The sequence below is a fragment of the Lucilia cuprina genome, chromosome 3, assembly GCF_022045245.1.
Source record: "Lucilia cuprina isolate Lc7/37 chromosome 3, ASM2204524v1, whole genome shotgun sequence".
Classification (NCBI taxonomy): domain Eukaryota; kingdom Metazoa; phylum Arthropoda; class Insecta; order Diptera; family Calliphoridae; genus Lucilia; species Lucilia cuprina.
This window is the reverse complement of record NC_060951.1, coordinates 37,890,628-37,906,798: the sequence shown is the minus strand read 5'-3', so window position 1 is coordinate 37,906,798 and position 16,171 is coordinate 37,890,628. Positions and strand designations below refer to the sequence as shown.

The window sequence follows — 16,171 nt, the reverse complement described above, 5'->3', positions numbered from 1 at the left end:
TTTTACAAATTTTAAAACGCAGCGATTTAACTATAAAACTTTTTATAACGATCTGTAATCCATAGACTATAATATAGGATAGAATGGACAATACTGTGTATAGACTAGACTGTAGATTGGACATAAGACCCAAATATATACTAGACAATAAAGTAAACTTCAGACTATATGCTAGACTATAGACTAGACTGTAGACCAGACTATAGACTAGACTTTAGACTAGTCTATAGACTCTACTATAGACTAGACTATAGACCATACCACAGTATAGACAAGACTACAGGCTAGACTATAGACCTGACAACAGAACAGACTATAGACCAGACTATAGACTAGACTTTAGACTAGTCTATAGACTCTACTATAGACTAGACTATAGACCATACCACAGTATAGACAAGACTACAGGCTAGACTATAGACCTGACAACAGAACAGACTGTAGACCAGACTATAGAATAGACTTTAGACTAGTCTATAGACTCTACTATAGACCATACCACAGTCTAGACAAGACTATAGGCTAGACTATAGACCTGACAACAGAACAGACTATAGAATATAGACTAGACTATAGACTAGACCGTAGATTAGACTATCGACTAGATTGTAGACCAAAGTAAACTTCAGAATATATGCTAGACTATAGACTAGACTGTAGACAAGACTATAGACTAGACTTTAGACTAGTATATAGACTGTATTATAGACTAGACTATAGACCATACCACAGTCTAGATAAGACTACAGGCTAGACTATAGATCTGACAACAGAACATACTTTAGAATATAGACTATATACTATAGACTACTACTTGCTATAGATTAGACCGTAGATTAGACTATCGACTAGATTGTAGACCAGACTATAGACTATACTATAGACTAGTCTACAGGCTAGACTATAGACTAGATTACACGCTACATGCTAAAGAATATAGACTAGGCTATAGACTAGACTGTAGATTGTAGACCAGACTATAGCCTAGACAAGACTATATACTAGACTATTGACTAGAATTTAGACTTGACTATGTACTACAGGCTAGACTAGACTATACTACAGGCTAGACTAGACTATACTACAGGATAGACTATAGACAACACTATAGGCTAGACTATAGACTTCACAACAACCTGGACGATAGATTTAACTATATACTGGACTATGAACTATACTGTATACTATATTATAGACTAAGGAACATAAACTACACATTATTATAGACTAGACTATAGACTATACTATAAACTACATTATAGACTAGTACATAGACTGGACTGTAGAATAGATTGTACTCAATCCTGGCTTTAAAAACCTTACAGTCACAGTTGCTAATGGAATGTAAATTTTAAAAAATTTTTTAATTTGTAATCAACATGATCTTTAACCCAGGAAGTATCAAAAATTAATGTCAAATTTTACGTCATAATAGAAACCTCCCAAAAAAAAACATGATTCAGCAATATTCAGAAATAAAGCATAATTTTAAAAGTAGTTTTAAAAAGTATAAAAAAAGTTCTTGAAAACATTGATTTTTTTTAACAAAGATCATATTTTCGAAAAAAAATGGAACAGCGTTCCCACGATAATCGGTTCTTCTCACCGGAACGCCTCTGAATTCAAGGAGCAAAGACCAAGGATTGTCAAACCAGCCACACTGACTTTACACGTGTCGCTTTAACAACAACAGATCAGTTTTTTTTTTAGAAAGTAGTATAAAAATCACAGTTCGATACTCTAATTCTAAATAACAAAAATAAAATTAAAATAAAGCCTTAATAATTTTTAATTATTCTTGTATAAAATATTTATTTTATTCCATTTAAAGAGCTTTTCTTTTTTATGCAAAAGCTTTGACTGCCAATGTCACATTTACGTTGAGCACTTTTTTTAGGGAATTGTTTATTTATTTTTTTTTTTTAAGTTTATAAGGAAGTTTATTTTTAATAATTATCATTGTTTTGTTCAAATACAATTTTTATACTTTATAATAATACTTAAATAGTGTTAAGTTTAAAAACAAGAGAATAGAGAGCTTTCTTGATGTTTAAAATTCATGCAAATTTCAATAGAGATTCAAAGCAATTGTGCAAAACTGCTGGAATACTGGCAAATAATTTAAGTTTTATATTTTTTACGATTTTTTTACTTTTTGTCAAAACCAAACAAATAAATTCTTTTCAAAAATAATAATATTGATCAACAATTTTTTCAAAAAAAAAGTTTGTTATAGAATATGAGAGAAAGAAAAAAAAAGATGAAGAGAAAAACTACAAACTAATGAGATAGAGAGCGAGAGGGAGTGAAAGCCTTGCAGTTAATTAAACTCCTCTATTGCTTAAATCCTTAACTTTATAAATGCGCACTAACCAATGCTCAGTGGTGTAGGCCTCTTCCAAAACATCAAGCTCAAAATCTTTATTGCCAATCTCAGCAGCACGTACACGATCATAACCGGGCGGTTTACCACCCTCCGTATAGACTTGTCCAAAACGATAGTAACACATTTTATACATAAGACAATTGAGTAGAGTTGGTGATCCCTCCTTATCAACACGGAATTCACCATTGGCAGCATAATAATCTTTTTCTTTAATATGAGCACCACGATCAGTACTGCCACCAATACGCACCATCCACAGGAACTTGTTAATATCATCCGAGGAGTAGCCAGTTAAACCGCCAAATATAACCAGCACATAATCCACATCCAACTCACGCATAATTTCATAAGCCTTTTCCTCCGAAGAGGCCATGGCTTGACCAACTCTCGAGATGTGTGTGTTATTCCAGGTATTGTTGTCCACCAATATGGTGCGATTAGCCATGGCTGTTATCTGATAACCATAATCCCACCAAGACATAATGCGAGCATCCTGGAAAAAAAAGAAACAAAAGCAAGGAATTTAGTTAAATAATCTAAAAAATTTATAAAATTAAAGAAAAATTATATATTTTTAAAATTTATTCAGCTTAGTTGTAGTACTCATTATGTTTCATACTCTTCCTATCAAGAATTTAGAAGTGTTCATCATTTAAGTTTACTAAAAACTCCTAAACTTTTATATTATGCTTAAACTTACCTCTGGTGTATTCATTTGCAGCCAATAGTAAGCCTCACGAAAATCATCAAATATTATGCGACCACCATCATGCGAACGTGCACTCAAAACTATACTAGGCGATGAATAGGCCTCTGAAGTTACCCAAGTACAGTGGAATGTATAGACTATTAACATTAAAGTAACAATGCCCACAAATGCTAAAGCCACCTCCTTTTTAACACCACCACTTTGTTGTTCCAATTTCTTATATTGTCTTCTACTCTCGACTGGTTTTGATGATGAAGCTGCTTCAACCGATTTGATATATTTAGCCAATAAATGTGATACAGCTATGCCGGATAGGACACACATAACTGGGGCCAATACCAACATAAGACGAACCATTACACCGGCAAAATAAATGCTAGTGACACCGTACAAAATGATGAAAATATTCGAATCGGAAAGTTTGGAGAAGCAAAAGTATAAACCGGCTGGGAAGAGAAAAACAAGGATCTACAAGAAACGAAATAGACAAACCATTATTAATAAGTAGAAAACAAGGGATGAAAATTCAAAAAAAATAAAGAATGAAGGGATGATTACAGTTCATTCTATAGTCCTAACTATAGATCATTCAATAGTCTTGACTATAGTTCAGTCTAAAGTCTTGACTATAGATCAGTCTAAAGTCTTGACTATAGATCAGTCTAAAGTCTTGACTATAGAATAACTAATATGCGAAGATGTATATAATTTTAACATTTAAGGATTCTTTCAGCGATCAAAGTGTTAATGTAATCACTTGGAACATTAAGGCGTACTCATTTGAAAGCAATATTATCATCATTAATGGAAATGAGGGAAAATGGACACAAATTCAAGATTCAAATGAAAAAACCTACCTGTAAATCGAAATAGAATGAAGACCATGAAGTGGGTTGATGTTCTGAGACAGAAGCAATGATGGGTATATGATTTTTAGCATAAGAAGGATCTAAAAGGGAATAAAAACGGCCGGTCCAAGGTGAAACTTTACCAGTAACCGTTAATAAAGTGCCCACAATAAATACCACTGTCAAAATGGTAGATATTAATGCCTTAAACAAAGTCTCAAAGTGATCCTTAGACATGCAGGAACGTAGGTAATCGACAAAGGCATGTATCTGACATAGGCCAAAGACGCCCAAAGCCTAAAAGAAAATAAAATATATATTAATATAAATCTGTAAAGGAACTTTTTTCCACAAAGAACTCACCAACATATGTTCCGAACTTTGTATTGGTTGAAAACCCACAAATGAAATCTGCATAGATAAAATAGTACCCACACAATACAAAGTACTGTAGGCCACATAGATGCGATGTGAAAAACGACCGGTAAACATTAAAGCCAAAACATGGAGAGGTATAAGATTGATTAGGAAAACATAACCACCCCAAGAGGAAACCATATAAAAGTAAGCCAAGGCTGACATAGAAGACCAGAAAATGGCACCAGTTTTAACGGCTTTAATCCATAAATAATAAGTCAAAAGCATGCAGAATATGGCAATGCCTTCATTATCATAAGAACCAGCTACAGAACGGGAAATATAACCAGGAACAATGGAAATCAAGGCAGCAGCTACCAAACCAGCGCCAGTACTCTATAAAATAAAAATACAAAACATTAGTTACGCGGAAAAACCAAAACAATTTTATTAATTTTTTTAAAAGATAATCAGCTTTGTTGTAGTACTCATTATGTTTCATACTCTTCCTATCAAGAATTATAAAATATTCATCACAAAATTAAAAAAAATTAAGAGGTTAAGGTCAAACTTAACCTCAATATTAAAACAAACATATACTCACATGTATTTCTTTAGTCAAAGCATAAGTGACCAACGTGGTAAGGGATGAAAAGAATGGAGCCAAAAATACACAAACATTGCGTATATCCACGGTAATATTTAATAGCCATAATATCCTATATAAGGCAGCCGATGTAACCATTAACCCAGGATAAATGGTACCACCAATGATACGTCCCAACGGATACCAGGCACGATCATCAAACCAATTGTGAAATTTATAAAAGCCATTTTCGGCTAAAAAGCGTGTTGTACGATAATTGAAATACGGATCAAATTCATGGATGACACTTTCAAAGCGTAGCACGGAAAATAAACGCGTGGCGAACGCTGCAACACACAAAAAGCAAATAGGAAGTTGAAAAAATAAAATAAAATGACAACACAAAAATTATATTAAAAGTAACTAAAAATGCAACTCTTCAATAACGAAACAACCAATATACCAATAGGGTTGACAACTAGGGTTCTATAAATCGACTTTTTGTTAAAACTTCGAAGTCGACTATCTTCTTTCAAAAAGACGATAAATAAGTTAAATCAGTCAAACAAGCGATAAAAGTCGAAAATTTTAGTTTTTCCAACAGTTTACATAAAGTTAAATATTTATAGTGTTATTTTTTATATATGTATGTAACAGTAACTTATTTTCATACATATCAAAACTTTTTACATATAAAATTTTTATACATATTTCGTTTAATTGTGAAAACACATTCAAATAATTATTTTCTTTCGAAATAACTCGAAAAGTTGAAATAAGTTTGATAAATCAAATTTTCTTAAAACGAAAAAAAAGTCGAAAACTAGACTTTCAAAAATTGTATTAAGTCGACTATTTGTTTCAAATATAGAACCCTACATTGTGTTCTTATTTCTCTCCAATGGAGAAAAAAATTCCCCTTTTGTAACAACAAAAAATTCTTGTTTATACTCACACAATACTGCAGCGATTATCAAAATTGCCAATTTTATGAGATGTTCCTGTTTTTCCCATGTTAAAAATCTGGTTTTTGCTAATGGCACCGCCGTCTCCACAACCATTATGGCGTTTTATTTAATCTATTAGTTTTTTATTGATAAAATTATGCATTTAACACCCCCGCACTCTTACACAAAAAGCCGCTTATAAATTAAAGCACAAAAAAGTTTTTTCTACTAGAAAAAAGCTGACCCGGCGTCTTTTTTCTGAATCACAGCCAAATTTTCAAAACAATTTTTTGCTACAAATGCATAACTTTGAGTTACAATTAATAACACTTTAAATACTTTACTATAATAAAAACGTTTTTCGAAGAAGATTTTTTCGTTTAATGTAGTTTTTACCCGTTTATTTTAATAAATTTAAATGAATATTTTCAGGGCAAACAACGATTTCGTGGCACAAACTTTACGGCTGAGCAAAAAAAATACCAAACGCCCAGATAAATGTCAAATGGAAACAGATAAATCAAAATATTAGTGCTGCCATATGTTTATTGCATACATATTGCCATCTGATTTATTTTTTGAAAAAATCACTAATCCTGAGCTGGAGAGTTTATTTTATACATAAATACTCTGTAAAAGAAAATCATTAGGAAACATTTATAAAGCAAATTTTATAGAAAATATATTAGAGAAGTATAACTTTGAAGTTTTAAAGTTATTTTCATATATATATATATATAACCATCCCTGCAAGAAAACAAAGGAGATAATAAACCTGCTAATGGGTTAATATTATCCTAATAGTAAAGTTTTATTTCTGGCAACGCCAGAATATAAAAAGCCAAAAGAAAACTTTTTTTGAAAACTTTTTGTTTTGTTGTTTGTAAATTTATATTCGCAAAAATCAAGGAAAATATTAATTATAATAAAAATAATTAAACAATTAATAAAAAGTTTACGCACCTTCTACAGTTTTTTAAAAGAAAATAACAAAAATAATTAAAAGAAATCCTTAAAAACAGCAAAAACATAGACAGTTGGTTTTGTTGTTGCCTTTTAGTTTTCTTTTTCGCGACATTGTTGTTATTTGAGGAAAGAAGTAAAAAAAACGGTGTTCATATTTATTTGAAAGAGAGTGAGTGAAAGATTGAGAGTGAAATTGTGTCCATGAGACAAGGAGCCAAGTGCCCTGGAATTTTTTACAGACAATTATTTAAATTTCAAGAAAACAAAATAATTAAACAACAGGCACAATTATGTCATTTAATGTGACCACAACACCAACAGTAAGTGGTGGCGGTTCGCATACAGCTGCCTCTGGTGGAGGACGCAGTAATTATAAAGATATTTACGATTTATTGGAAAGGCTTTGCAAAAGTTTTGTGGGATCAAAAGACAATCACAGTAAGTTATTTCTAATGTCAAATAGTAAAAAATAAATTAAAAAAAATTATTTAATTTTTCTCGTGTTGTCTGCATTAAACAAAATATTTCATCAATATTATCTGTCTAATTTTGTATTGGATTTAATTTGTGGGTGTTTGTGGCGAAGCTATTTTAATAACATTTACTAATTTATTTCATTTAACATTTCCAGGGGACATTTTGCGCCACATTACCCAATACATATCAAACTGCCCCTCGGCTTTGGGATCTACGCTACCATATGATGAGGCATCATTGGTAGCTAAAATAACCCAACATCTTAATACCACCGAATCTTCCGGAGCTGCAACATCATCTTCTGTTTTGGGCACTTCAAGTGCAGGTGTATCTCGTCATAATTCTGCATTATTTTTGAATTTGCATGAACAATTAAAAGCCAGTGTAAGTTGAATTAGAAATAGTTTTTATTAAAGAAAAGTTCAAATTTCAAGTGATTTTCTATAGAAAACGTTTCTTTTAAAAAGAGACTTTAGAAATAGTATAAATCCGCTTCAATTTGTGTTTAAAAGTATTTGAAAATTGACTTCAGTTTATTAAAATTTTTAAAATAATCAGAATTTAAATATTATTTGGTGTTTAACAAAATTTTCAGCAATTAGATTCACAGCAACGAAGTGCATTATTAACATTTCTTTATTATATGGCTGATTCAAAATATTCAACTGCAGAGAATGGTTATGGTCATACGGCCTCAAATTTGAAAACAACCGGCTTACAAAGACATCGTTATAGTAATCCGAATGCATTCTTACCACCAAACAGCAGCATGACTTCCTTTAGAAGTCATCTTTTGCACAAATCTCAACCATTGGCGGGCACGCCTCAGATTTCTCTAATGGCAACAGGAAATGTAAGTCGTTGATAATGCATCATTAACTTCCAACTAACTTCTCAATTATCTCTCTACTTTAAGGCTTCGAATATCTATAATTCTTCAGATTTAAATCATAAAATATCAATGTTTCGTCAAACAACACAAAGTGGTGGAGGCAGTAGAAGTGGTTCTGAAAATGATACAATGCCGGCAACAAGCATGTTACCTTCTGCCGCCAGTACTCATCTTCCTTTGCGTAGTTCTGCTAACTCAGATCTAACTAAAATGCAAGAAACCCAAAATAATCTCAACGATGACATTGTACAAAATGTCATTTATGCCTTTACGGGTATTCAAGGAAAATACTTAAAGAAAGATGTAGTTTCGGGAAAATTTAAATTGGATGTTAAAGCGAAATCTTTAAATGTGGTGCAGGCTGGTATGTTATTACGTCTAGCCGAATTGGGTTATTATCATGATTTAGTACAGTCGTACACCGATACCAAAAGTGGTTTATGTGCTTTGGGCTTAATGGGTCAGGGATTTGTGTCTGCATTAAAAACAGAGCTCACCAAATACTATGGCATGGTGGCCATGCTACAGGAACAACTCAATAAACAACGCCAAGGCGAAACATTTGCCCTTTTCAATTGTCCTTCGCGCCCCGAACGTTTAACTTTAATGAAAATTCTTGTTTGGTCTGTAGATCCTCTACAAAGACTACAACTTTTAGCTTCTATTGCCGAAGCTTGTCAGGAAAAGAAAGGTGGTGCTTTAGCCTCAACGGTACATGGTTTTATGAACAATGGCAATCCCATGGTTAAAAATATTGCCAAAGAATTGCTGTTAGCCATATGCGGTCCTCTATATCAAATGCTAACGAAGTGGCTTTTGGAAGGAGAAATATGTGATCCTCATGGTGAATTTTTTATAGAATGTTTGGTTGAAGTGGGACCAGATCGTTTGTGGCATGATAAATATCGTGTTCGTTCGTCCATGCTGCCGAATTTCGTATCCACAGATTTAGCGCATAAAATTTTGGTAACCGGTAAAAGTATTAATTTTCTATGTGAGATATGTGAAGATAAGCAGCCGGTTAAAGGTCGAGATGAGTTAAGACATTGTATAGAAGAAAATGGTTAGTATGCGCCATTTGAAGAATTAATGAATAAAATTAAAGTTGTTCTTGTTACTTTTAAAGCTGAACATATATTTTCTTCGGTGGCTGATACGAAACTGCATTCAACAATTGATGCCATATATCTTAATACTTCGAAACGTGTTCTTGATATTGTTATGGGTCCACATAAACTACTGGAACACTTACAGGCCATGCGCCGCTATTTGCTATTAGGTCAAGGCGATTTTATCGGCATTTTAATGGAAAACTTAAAGTAAGTTTAGTTTTAATCAATTATTAAATATCAAAAAACTTAACTAATATATGTATTATTTTTATACGTTAACAGATGTGAACTTGATAAACCCGCTAAAGAATTGTATTCCTATGATTTGTCTTCCATTATGGACGCTGCAATTCGTTCGACTAACGCCCAATACGATGATCCAGAGATATTAAATCATTTAGATGTTAGATTAATGTCTCCTTGTGATGGTGATATTGGTTGGGATATATTATCTTTACAATATACCGTACGTGGTCCATTGGCCACTATGCTGGAGCCTTCGATGTGTATATATCAGGTGTTGTTTAAACCCTTATGGCGTATGAAACATATGGAATTTGTTTTGTCTTCGAAAATATGGAAAGATCAAAAGTGTAATGCAAAGGTAAGTTTTAGAAAATATTTTTATTTATATATTTAAGAAATATTAATCGAAAAAAATTTTGTTCGATGAAGGAAAGAGTTTTTTTGTTAGTCAGTCCATTCTTCTGGTAAATTAGTCGCTTGGGAAAAAACTTTATGATATAAAAAAAAACTTGTTTATGCAATTGTTAGGTTAGGTAGGAAGTGTAGCCACTATTTCTGTCCCGTTGGTCATAAGAGTATTTTGCTATAAAACTTCTCACTACTCCCAGATTTAAACCAGCCGGTTCGATTCACGATATTTAGGATATTCCTCTAAATGTCGAACAGTAAAGAGGAGATGAGGTATAGTTTCCTCCTCCTCATTGTGACAACTTCTGCAGTAGTCATTGTACTGGAGACCTATTCTTCTGGTATCATTGCCCCTATTCTGCATTTCAATTCGAATCGAGATTTTCTCCGTTTGTCAACTTTGGTATTCTGCATTTCGATTCGACTCATAAACAACAACTTACAAAAACGTAAGTAAGACCGTAACGCAGAATACATACGTTCGTAAAGCATTGAAATGAAATGGAATTGCTTCTTCTTTTTCTTACGATTAAGTTTTTTGTTCGAATACCTTTTTTCGATCGTTGCGTAACTGAATGCGTAAACGTAATCGAAATGCAGAATAGGGGTGATTGTCCCGGTATTACCGATAACAGCGTTCTAATATGCTCCCTACGAAAGCTAAATAGTAATAGACTTAGGGATATCATATAGAGGCCAGGTTGACCTCGAGATTAAACGGTGTTTTCACCTGATCTGAGCCATTTCTTATAGTTCCATCGCACCGTTTCTGGCAAGTTCGTCAGCTCGTCGTACCTTGGTAATCGGGTCATTAAGAAGTTATTCTAACTATTGTTGATTTGAGTCGTTATCGTCTAAAGATCTTTTGAAAAAACACTTACTATGCTTAATATCCTCTGGCAAAAGCTTTACTCTGATTGTAAATTATTCCATTGGGGTAACTTTTAGTTGATACAATTGATTTAATAAGTTGGCACATTGAGAATCGGGGCATTCCGAAGTTTTAGTAACTTTTGTTGACCTAAGTTATCTACAGTTTTCTTCGCAAGTGCAAAGAAATCTGTAGATCGCGTTCCCACGACAATTGGATATCCGCTCTAGAACAACCCGATTCTCAATCGCCCAAAGATTGTCAACTCAGCAACAGCTGTATCAACCGGAAGTTTTTCCCCAGGAAAGAACTTCCAGTTACAGCCAATCTGTTATTTTTATTTCATTCTCTCAGGAACTGTTTTACCACCGCAATTAAATAATTGTGGGTTAAGAACCTTTAATACTAATATTGATTAATCATTTCTAAAATACTAAAAAAATGGTGAAAATTCTATTTGCAAGTCTAAACATTAAATACACTTTTTATTAAAGAATTAAATATTAAAATTCTATAGAAAATATTCAATTTTGCGGTAGCCACATTTAAATTTGCATAAAATCAACATAGAGCAAACAACAAATGGACTCTTAACCATTAAAATCTAACATTAACATTTTCTATTTATAATCAAACTAAGACAGCAAAAATTTCGGATAAGATTACTAATCTAATCCTTATAAAAACTATTAGTATATTTTATTCTATAGACATACTTTTATGGATTTTTTTACTTAGAAATACTAAGCGACGACACTCGTTTTTTTTTTGTTACTTTGTTATCAAAACGATAATATGGATTTTTATCAGGCCCAACAGCAAGGTGTATCAAGGGTCAATAATAACAACCAGATAATTAAATGTAATGCTAGGTTTTTTTTTCATATAGGGGATTTATTACAAAAATGTTTATTATACTCATACTTAAATTTACATATTACACACGCACAAGAAACTTTTGAAAACAACAAATTATTTTATTTACTTAAAACTTATGTGACTATATATTTATATAAAAAAAGATATTAAGTTTATAAAGTAGTAGTGAAAACCTTTTACAATTTAGCATCAGCTTGTTTCAATAGGGGAGCCAATTTCTGGGTCAACATAATATTGCCGGCAATCTTAAGTTTACCCTTCATGAAAGCAGCCTGGGGATTCAATTTGCCCAAAGCAATATCAACCATATCCTCATCGCTGACAGTCAAAGTTGTATCAACTTTAACACTCTGAGCGGGACCTTCATAAATCTTGCAGCTCTTCAAATCCAAAGCTAGTTATTAGTAGAACAAATTAGTAGATTAGAAAAAAGCAATGGAGAACACAATTGATTATTTTGTGAAGTCATGTTGTTAACAGCACAGTCAGTCTGTCAGTCGTTTAGTAGTAGTGTTAGCAGTTGTAAATTTGTTTCTTTCGATAGAGCAAATGAAAAACGCCCTTTGATCCCAAGTTGTACACAATGGAATTACGTCGTTTTTTCTTTATTTATATAATAAATTATACTATAAACTTACTCCATTCCTTGGCTACTTTGCCATCCTTGGTGATTTTATACAAGAAAATACCATTTACAGCCTTAGCTTTGGCTTCATTGCCCTTAATGCCATCGGCAATTTTTTGGAAAACAGCGTCAGATGAAAGAGTCATATTTTTCGGCGTTTGTTTGCGTACTATTGTAAATGTAAAGAAAATTACAAAATTTTATATTAATTACTTACAAATTAAAACTTCTACGATTTTTTTTCTTAACAAATGCTTACACTTGGAATGGACAAAATGAAATGTTAATTGCTTGAAAATTCTATTTGGTTTTATGTTAAAATGTTTACTCTTTTTGTGTTAATGTAAACAACTGCTTTCTCATTCATTAAAAAATACTTGTTTTACTGTTAATAACATTTGCACCACACTGTTAACTTTGACAATACGCCATAGCTAAGGTTGCCGTATGTGATATGAAGTTTCTTTTTGAGGTGTAGAAAAATGGCAATATCAAAAATTAATTTTGTATAAAGGTGATAACATATTTAAATTATTTTGGCCCTAGCGCCTTTAGTTTAGCCAGAAAATGAACTTTTATGTTTTCACTCAAAAATCGAGTTTTGGTAGGAAATGATCACAGATTTTCATTGTTTTGGCCCTAGCGCCTCTAGTTTAGCCTTTAGTTTAACCAGAAAATGAACTTTTATGTTTTCACTCAAAAAGTCGAGTTTTGGTAGGAAATAAAAGTGATCACAGATTTTTATTGTTTTGGCCCTAGCGCCTCTAGTTTAGCTAGAAAATCGACTTTTATGTTTTCACTCAAAAAATCGAGTTTTGGTAGGAAATAAAAGTGATCACAGATTTTCATTCTTTTGGCCCTAGCACCTTTAGTTTAGCCAGAAAATGGACTTTTATGTTTTCACTCAAAAATCGAGTTTTGGTAGGAAATAAAAGTGATCACAGATTTTCATTGTTTTGGCCCTATCGCCTTTAGTTTAGCCAGAAATAGGACTTTTATGTTTTCACAAGGAAATAAAAGTGATCACAGATTTTCATTCTTTAGTTTAGCCAGAAAATGAACTTTTATGTTTTCACTCAAAAATCGAGTTTTGGTAGGAAATATAAGTGATCACAGATTTTCATTCCTTTGGCCCTAGCGGCTTTAATTTAGCCAGAAAATGGACTTTTATGTTGTGGCTCAAAAATTGAGTTTTTATAGGAAATACAAGTGATCACTGATTTTCATTCTTTTGGCCCTAGCTCCTATAGTTTAGCCAGAAAATGGACATTTATGTTTTTATTTAAATTTATTTTATAAAATTTATTAACAATAACTTTAACTTTATTTTTCTAGCCTCTGCGTTCGATGGCTACCGAATTGAATAAAGTCTTATATCGTTTGCATCTCTTTACTTCCGAAATGATACATTTTATACATCAAATGCAATATTACATTCTTTTCGAAGTTATAGAATGTTCTTGGGCTGAATTGCAAGAAAGAGTACAACAGGCAAAAGCATTGGATGACATACTTAATGCTCACGATGAGTTTTTAAGTGCCATTAAGTGTGGAGCCTTCCTTGACTCTTCGTCCAACGATCTTTGTCACAATATGGAAACGGTATATGAAGGCATAATACGCTTGGAGGTGTGGCAAGATAAATTCTATGAATTATGTTTCCGGGAGTTAAACGCCCGTAAGCAATTTGCCAATGATATAAAAGAATCAGAAAAGTCGGGTAAATTCGGTATAACAGCCGAAAAGAAATTGGAAAGAGATCAAGAACACAAGATATTCGAACAGACTTTAAGCAGTTATCACAAGTCTTTGGAAAACATTGGTGGTGATTATGAAAAGGCAGTCAGATGCTTTCTATTGGCTCTCAATTCTAATAATGATCATAATTTACAATTGTTTGGCATACGTTTGGATTTCAATGAATACTACAAGAAGCGAGATCAACGTTTGGGTGTCCCATTAACATTCGAACATATGCGCATGAGTAATGTATATTTTAACAATAATAAAAGTTTATTAGGCAGCCGCATATCAAGCTTAAATTGACCCAGACATCTAAGCAACAACACCAATATGCCTTCGATTAACCTCTCTCAAATGGAAACGGATACACAACTTATAAACACAAATAACCATAATTGCCACTATTATAGTAGTAGTTGCAGTGCCAATTATTTTAAATCTAAGCCTAAGCCGCCTTATAGAATCACAAACTCATCTTTAAACAATACTTTAAATACCTGCTTGAAATGGAAACTTAATCACTTTTACGTAGATAATTATGATATTGAGAACATTAAACGTCCGTTGGTTTTAAACGATTATAATAAGGATATGATTTTAAAAACATGTTGTGAAATATTGTAAGAAGAAAAAAATTGTAATTTGTTTAAATTAAAATATTGTTTTGAATACTCAATCAAATCCTGTTTTAGGATCAATGAAAATCTCTTAAAAGTAAATGAATTGCCTTTTCTATTCCAAAATTTTGAAATCTCTTTTTGTTTCTTTCGATTCTAACTATTTCTAAATTATTTATTTTTCTTCTTTTCTTTCTGCCTTTTTTCTTATTTCTTATTTTATTTAAAACCTCATTTGGTTATTTAGAAATTGTTGTCCTTTAAGCAAATTTCTAAATGTTCTAATTTAGTTTTTAGGAAAAGTATTGATTTTGTTAAACAAATAATTCTTTTTTTCGTACGTATTATTTATATTAATAAATTTGGTCTTTTAAAGCAATAAATATAATGATATAAAACACAAAATTAAAATAACATTAAAAATTTGTTAAAATAAAAACAAACTTAAAAGTAAGGTTTAAAAAAATTAATTGTTAATTAAAGAATACTTTCAAAAACTACACAGAGTTATAAAAAGCAATAATAAAAAAAATTACATACGTTTGTTTTTTTCCACTAATGATTTTGTTAATAATCCGAGCTGTCTATTGAAAATATGGAAGTTCTTATTAAACTGGAAATGTTTCAAAGGTTTGTTTGTTTCTAGAACTGGATATTAGAATGTGAATAATGCCAAGGGAACTAGGCTAAGTGTCCTCCCGTCAATTGATTCCGATACTTTTTGAGCATTGACAGTGCAAGAAAATATTCTCAGTAATCTCTATGCATTACCTCCTCTATGTGCGAAATGTCCTGTTCAAGTAAAGAAACAAAAGAACGAGATAGTAAATAAGAATGACAGCAAGTAAGTAAATAAGTAAGAAAGTAAATAAAAATGTATGTAAATATGTAAGTAAGTAAGAAAGTAATACAGTAAGTAAGTAAGTAAGTAAATAAGTAAGTATGTAAGAAAGTAAGTAAGTAAGTTAGTATGTAAGTAAATAAGTAAGAAAGTAAAAAAGTAAGTAAGCAAATAAGTAAGTAAGAAAGTAAGCAAGTAAGTAAATAAATAAGTATGTAAGTAAGTTAGTATGTAAGTAAATAAATTAGTTATATGTAAGTAAAAAATAAGTAAGTAAAAGTTAGTTCCTTGGTTAGTCAGTTAGTAGGTTGATTAGTTCCTTAATTTTAAGTTAGTTGTTGTTGTAACAGGTTGGCTGTAACTGGATGTTCTTCCCTGGGGTAAAAACTTACGATTGATACAGCTGTTGCTGAGTTGACAATCTTTGGCCGATTGAGAATCGGGTCGTTCCGGAGCAGAGATCCAATTGTCGTGGGAACATTGCAGTTGTAAGTTTGTTTATTTGTTAGGTAGTTAGTAAAGTAGTTAGTCATCTAGCTAACTAGCTCATTAAAAAAAACTAACAAACGTTTTTTTTAATGAGATAGTTAGTTGGTTTGCTATTTGGTTAGTTAGTTTGCTATTTAGTTAGTAAGTACGTTAGTTTGCTAGTTACTTAACT

At 31.9% G+C, this 16,171-nt stretch overlaps 3 protein-coding genes and 2 non-coding genes across 5 annotated transcripts; 1 reads left to right on the top strand and 4 right to left on the bottom strand.

Annotated features, from left to right (window-relative positions):
- Positions 1 to 1,778: 1,778 nt before the first annotated feature.
- Positions 1,779 to 6,311, bottom strand: LOC111684335 (dolichyl-diphosphooligosaccharide--protein glycosyltransferase subunit STT3A). Its single transcript, XM_023446483.2, has 6 exons — positions 5,842 to 6,311; positions 4,905 to 5,233; positions 4,307 to 4,696; positions 3,953 to 4,240; positions 3,087 to 3,563; positions 1,779 to 2,879 (listed from the first exon to the last, which is right to left on the bottom strand). Exons 1-6 carry the CDS (start codon positions 5,945 to 5,947, stop codon positions 2,325 to 2,327), a joined length of 2,145 nt encoding a protein of 714 aa, XP_023302251.2. The 5' UTR covers positions 5,948 to 6,311; the 3' UTR covers positions 1,779 to 2,324.
- Positions 2,965 to 3,044, bottom strand: LOC111684351. Its single transcript, XR_002762719.2, has one exon. It is a non-coding gene; the product is annotated as a small nucleolar RNA Me28S-U3344 (small nucleolar RNA).
- LOC111684352 lies at positions 4,764 to 4,844 on the bottom strand. Its single transcript, XR_002762720.2, has one exon. It is a non-coding gene; the product is annotated as a small nucleolar RNA Me28S-U3344 (small nucleolar RNA).
- A 527-nt stretch (positions 6,312 to 6,838) lies between the features above and the next one.
- On the top strand, positions 6,839 to 14,679 carry LOC111684350 (gamma-tubulin complex component 3). The gene is made up of 7 exons (XM_023446499.2): positions 6,839 to 7,237; positions 7,431 to 7,660; positions 7,872 to 8,129; positions 8,193 to 9,231; positions 9,295 to 9,487; positions 9,563 to 9,884; positions 13,645 to 14,679. The coding sequence occupies exons 1-7, from the start codon at positions 7,090 to 7,092 to the stop codon at positions 14,353 to 14,355; spliced, it is 2,901 nt and encodes a 966-aa protein (XP_023302267.2). The 5' UTR covers positions 6,839 to 7,089; the 3' UTR covers positions 14,356 to 14,679.
- Positions 11,759 to 12,688, bottom strand: LOC111684349 (peroxisomal multifunctional enzyme type 2). The gene is made up of 3 exons (XM_023446498.2): positions 12,569 to 12,688; positions 12,323 to 12,478; positions 11,759 to 12,078 (listed from the first exon to the last, which is right to left on the bottom strand). The coding sequence occupies exons 2-3, from the start codon at positions 12,453 to 12,455 to the stop codon at positions 11,861 to 11,863; spliced, it is 351 nt and encodes a 116-aa protein (XP_023302266.2). The 5' UTR covers positions 12,456 to 12,478; positions 12,569 to 12,688; the 3' UTR covers positions 11,759 to 11,860.
- Positions 14,680 to 16,171: the final 1,492 nt, after the last annotated feature.

Bases quoted from the DNA above. Each gene is read 5' to 3' on its own strand.
- LOC111684350 (XM_023446499.2), top strand. From the start codon at position 7,090: ATGTCATTTAATGTGACCACAACACCAACAGTAAGTGGTGGCGGTTCG. The intron at 7,238-7,430 runs GTAAGTTATTTC...TAACATTTCCAG, and splicing joins GGGATCAAAAGACAATCACA to GGGACATTTTGCGCCACATT. The intron at 9,885-13,644 runs GTAAGTTTTAGA...TTATTTTTCTAG, and splicing joins ATCAAAAGTGTAATGCAAAG to CCTCTGCGTTCGATGGCTAC.
- LOC111684349 (XM_023446498.2), bottom strand. From the start codon at position 12,455: ATGACTCTTTCATCTGACGCTGTTTTCCAAAAAATTGCCGATGGCATT. The intron at 12,079-12,322 runs GTAAGTTTATAG...ACTAATAACTAG, and splicing joins CAAAGTAGCCAAGGAATGGA to CTTTGGATTTGAAGAGCTGC.
- LOC111684335 (XM_023446483.2), bottom strand. From the start codon at position 5,947: ATGGTTGTGGAGACGGCGGTGCCATTAGCAAAAACCAGATTTTTAACA. The intron at 4,241-4,306 runs GTGAGTTCTTTG...ATTTTCTTTTAG, and splicing joins AAAGTTCGGAACATATGTTG to GCTTTGGGCGTCTTTGGCCT. The intron at 2,880-3,086 runs GTAAGTTTAAGC...TTTTTTTTCCAG, and splicing joins TGCAAATGAATACACCAGAG to GATGCTCGCATTATGTCTTG.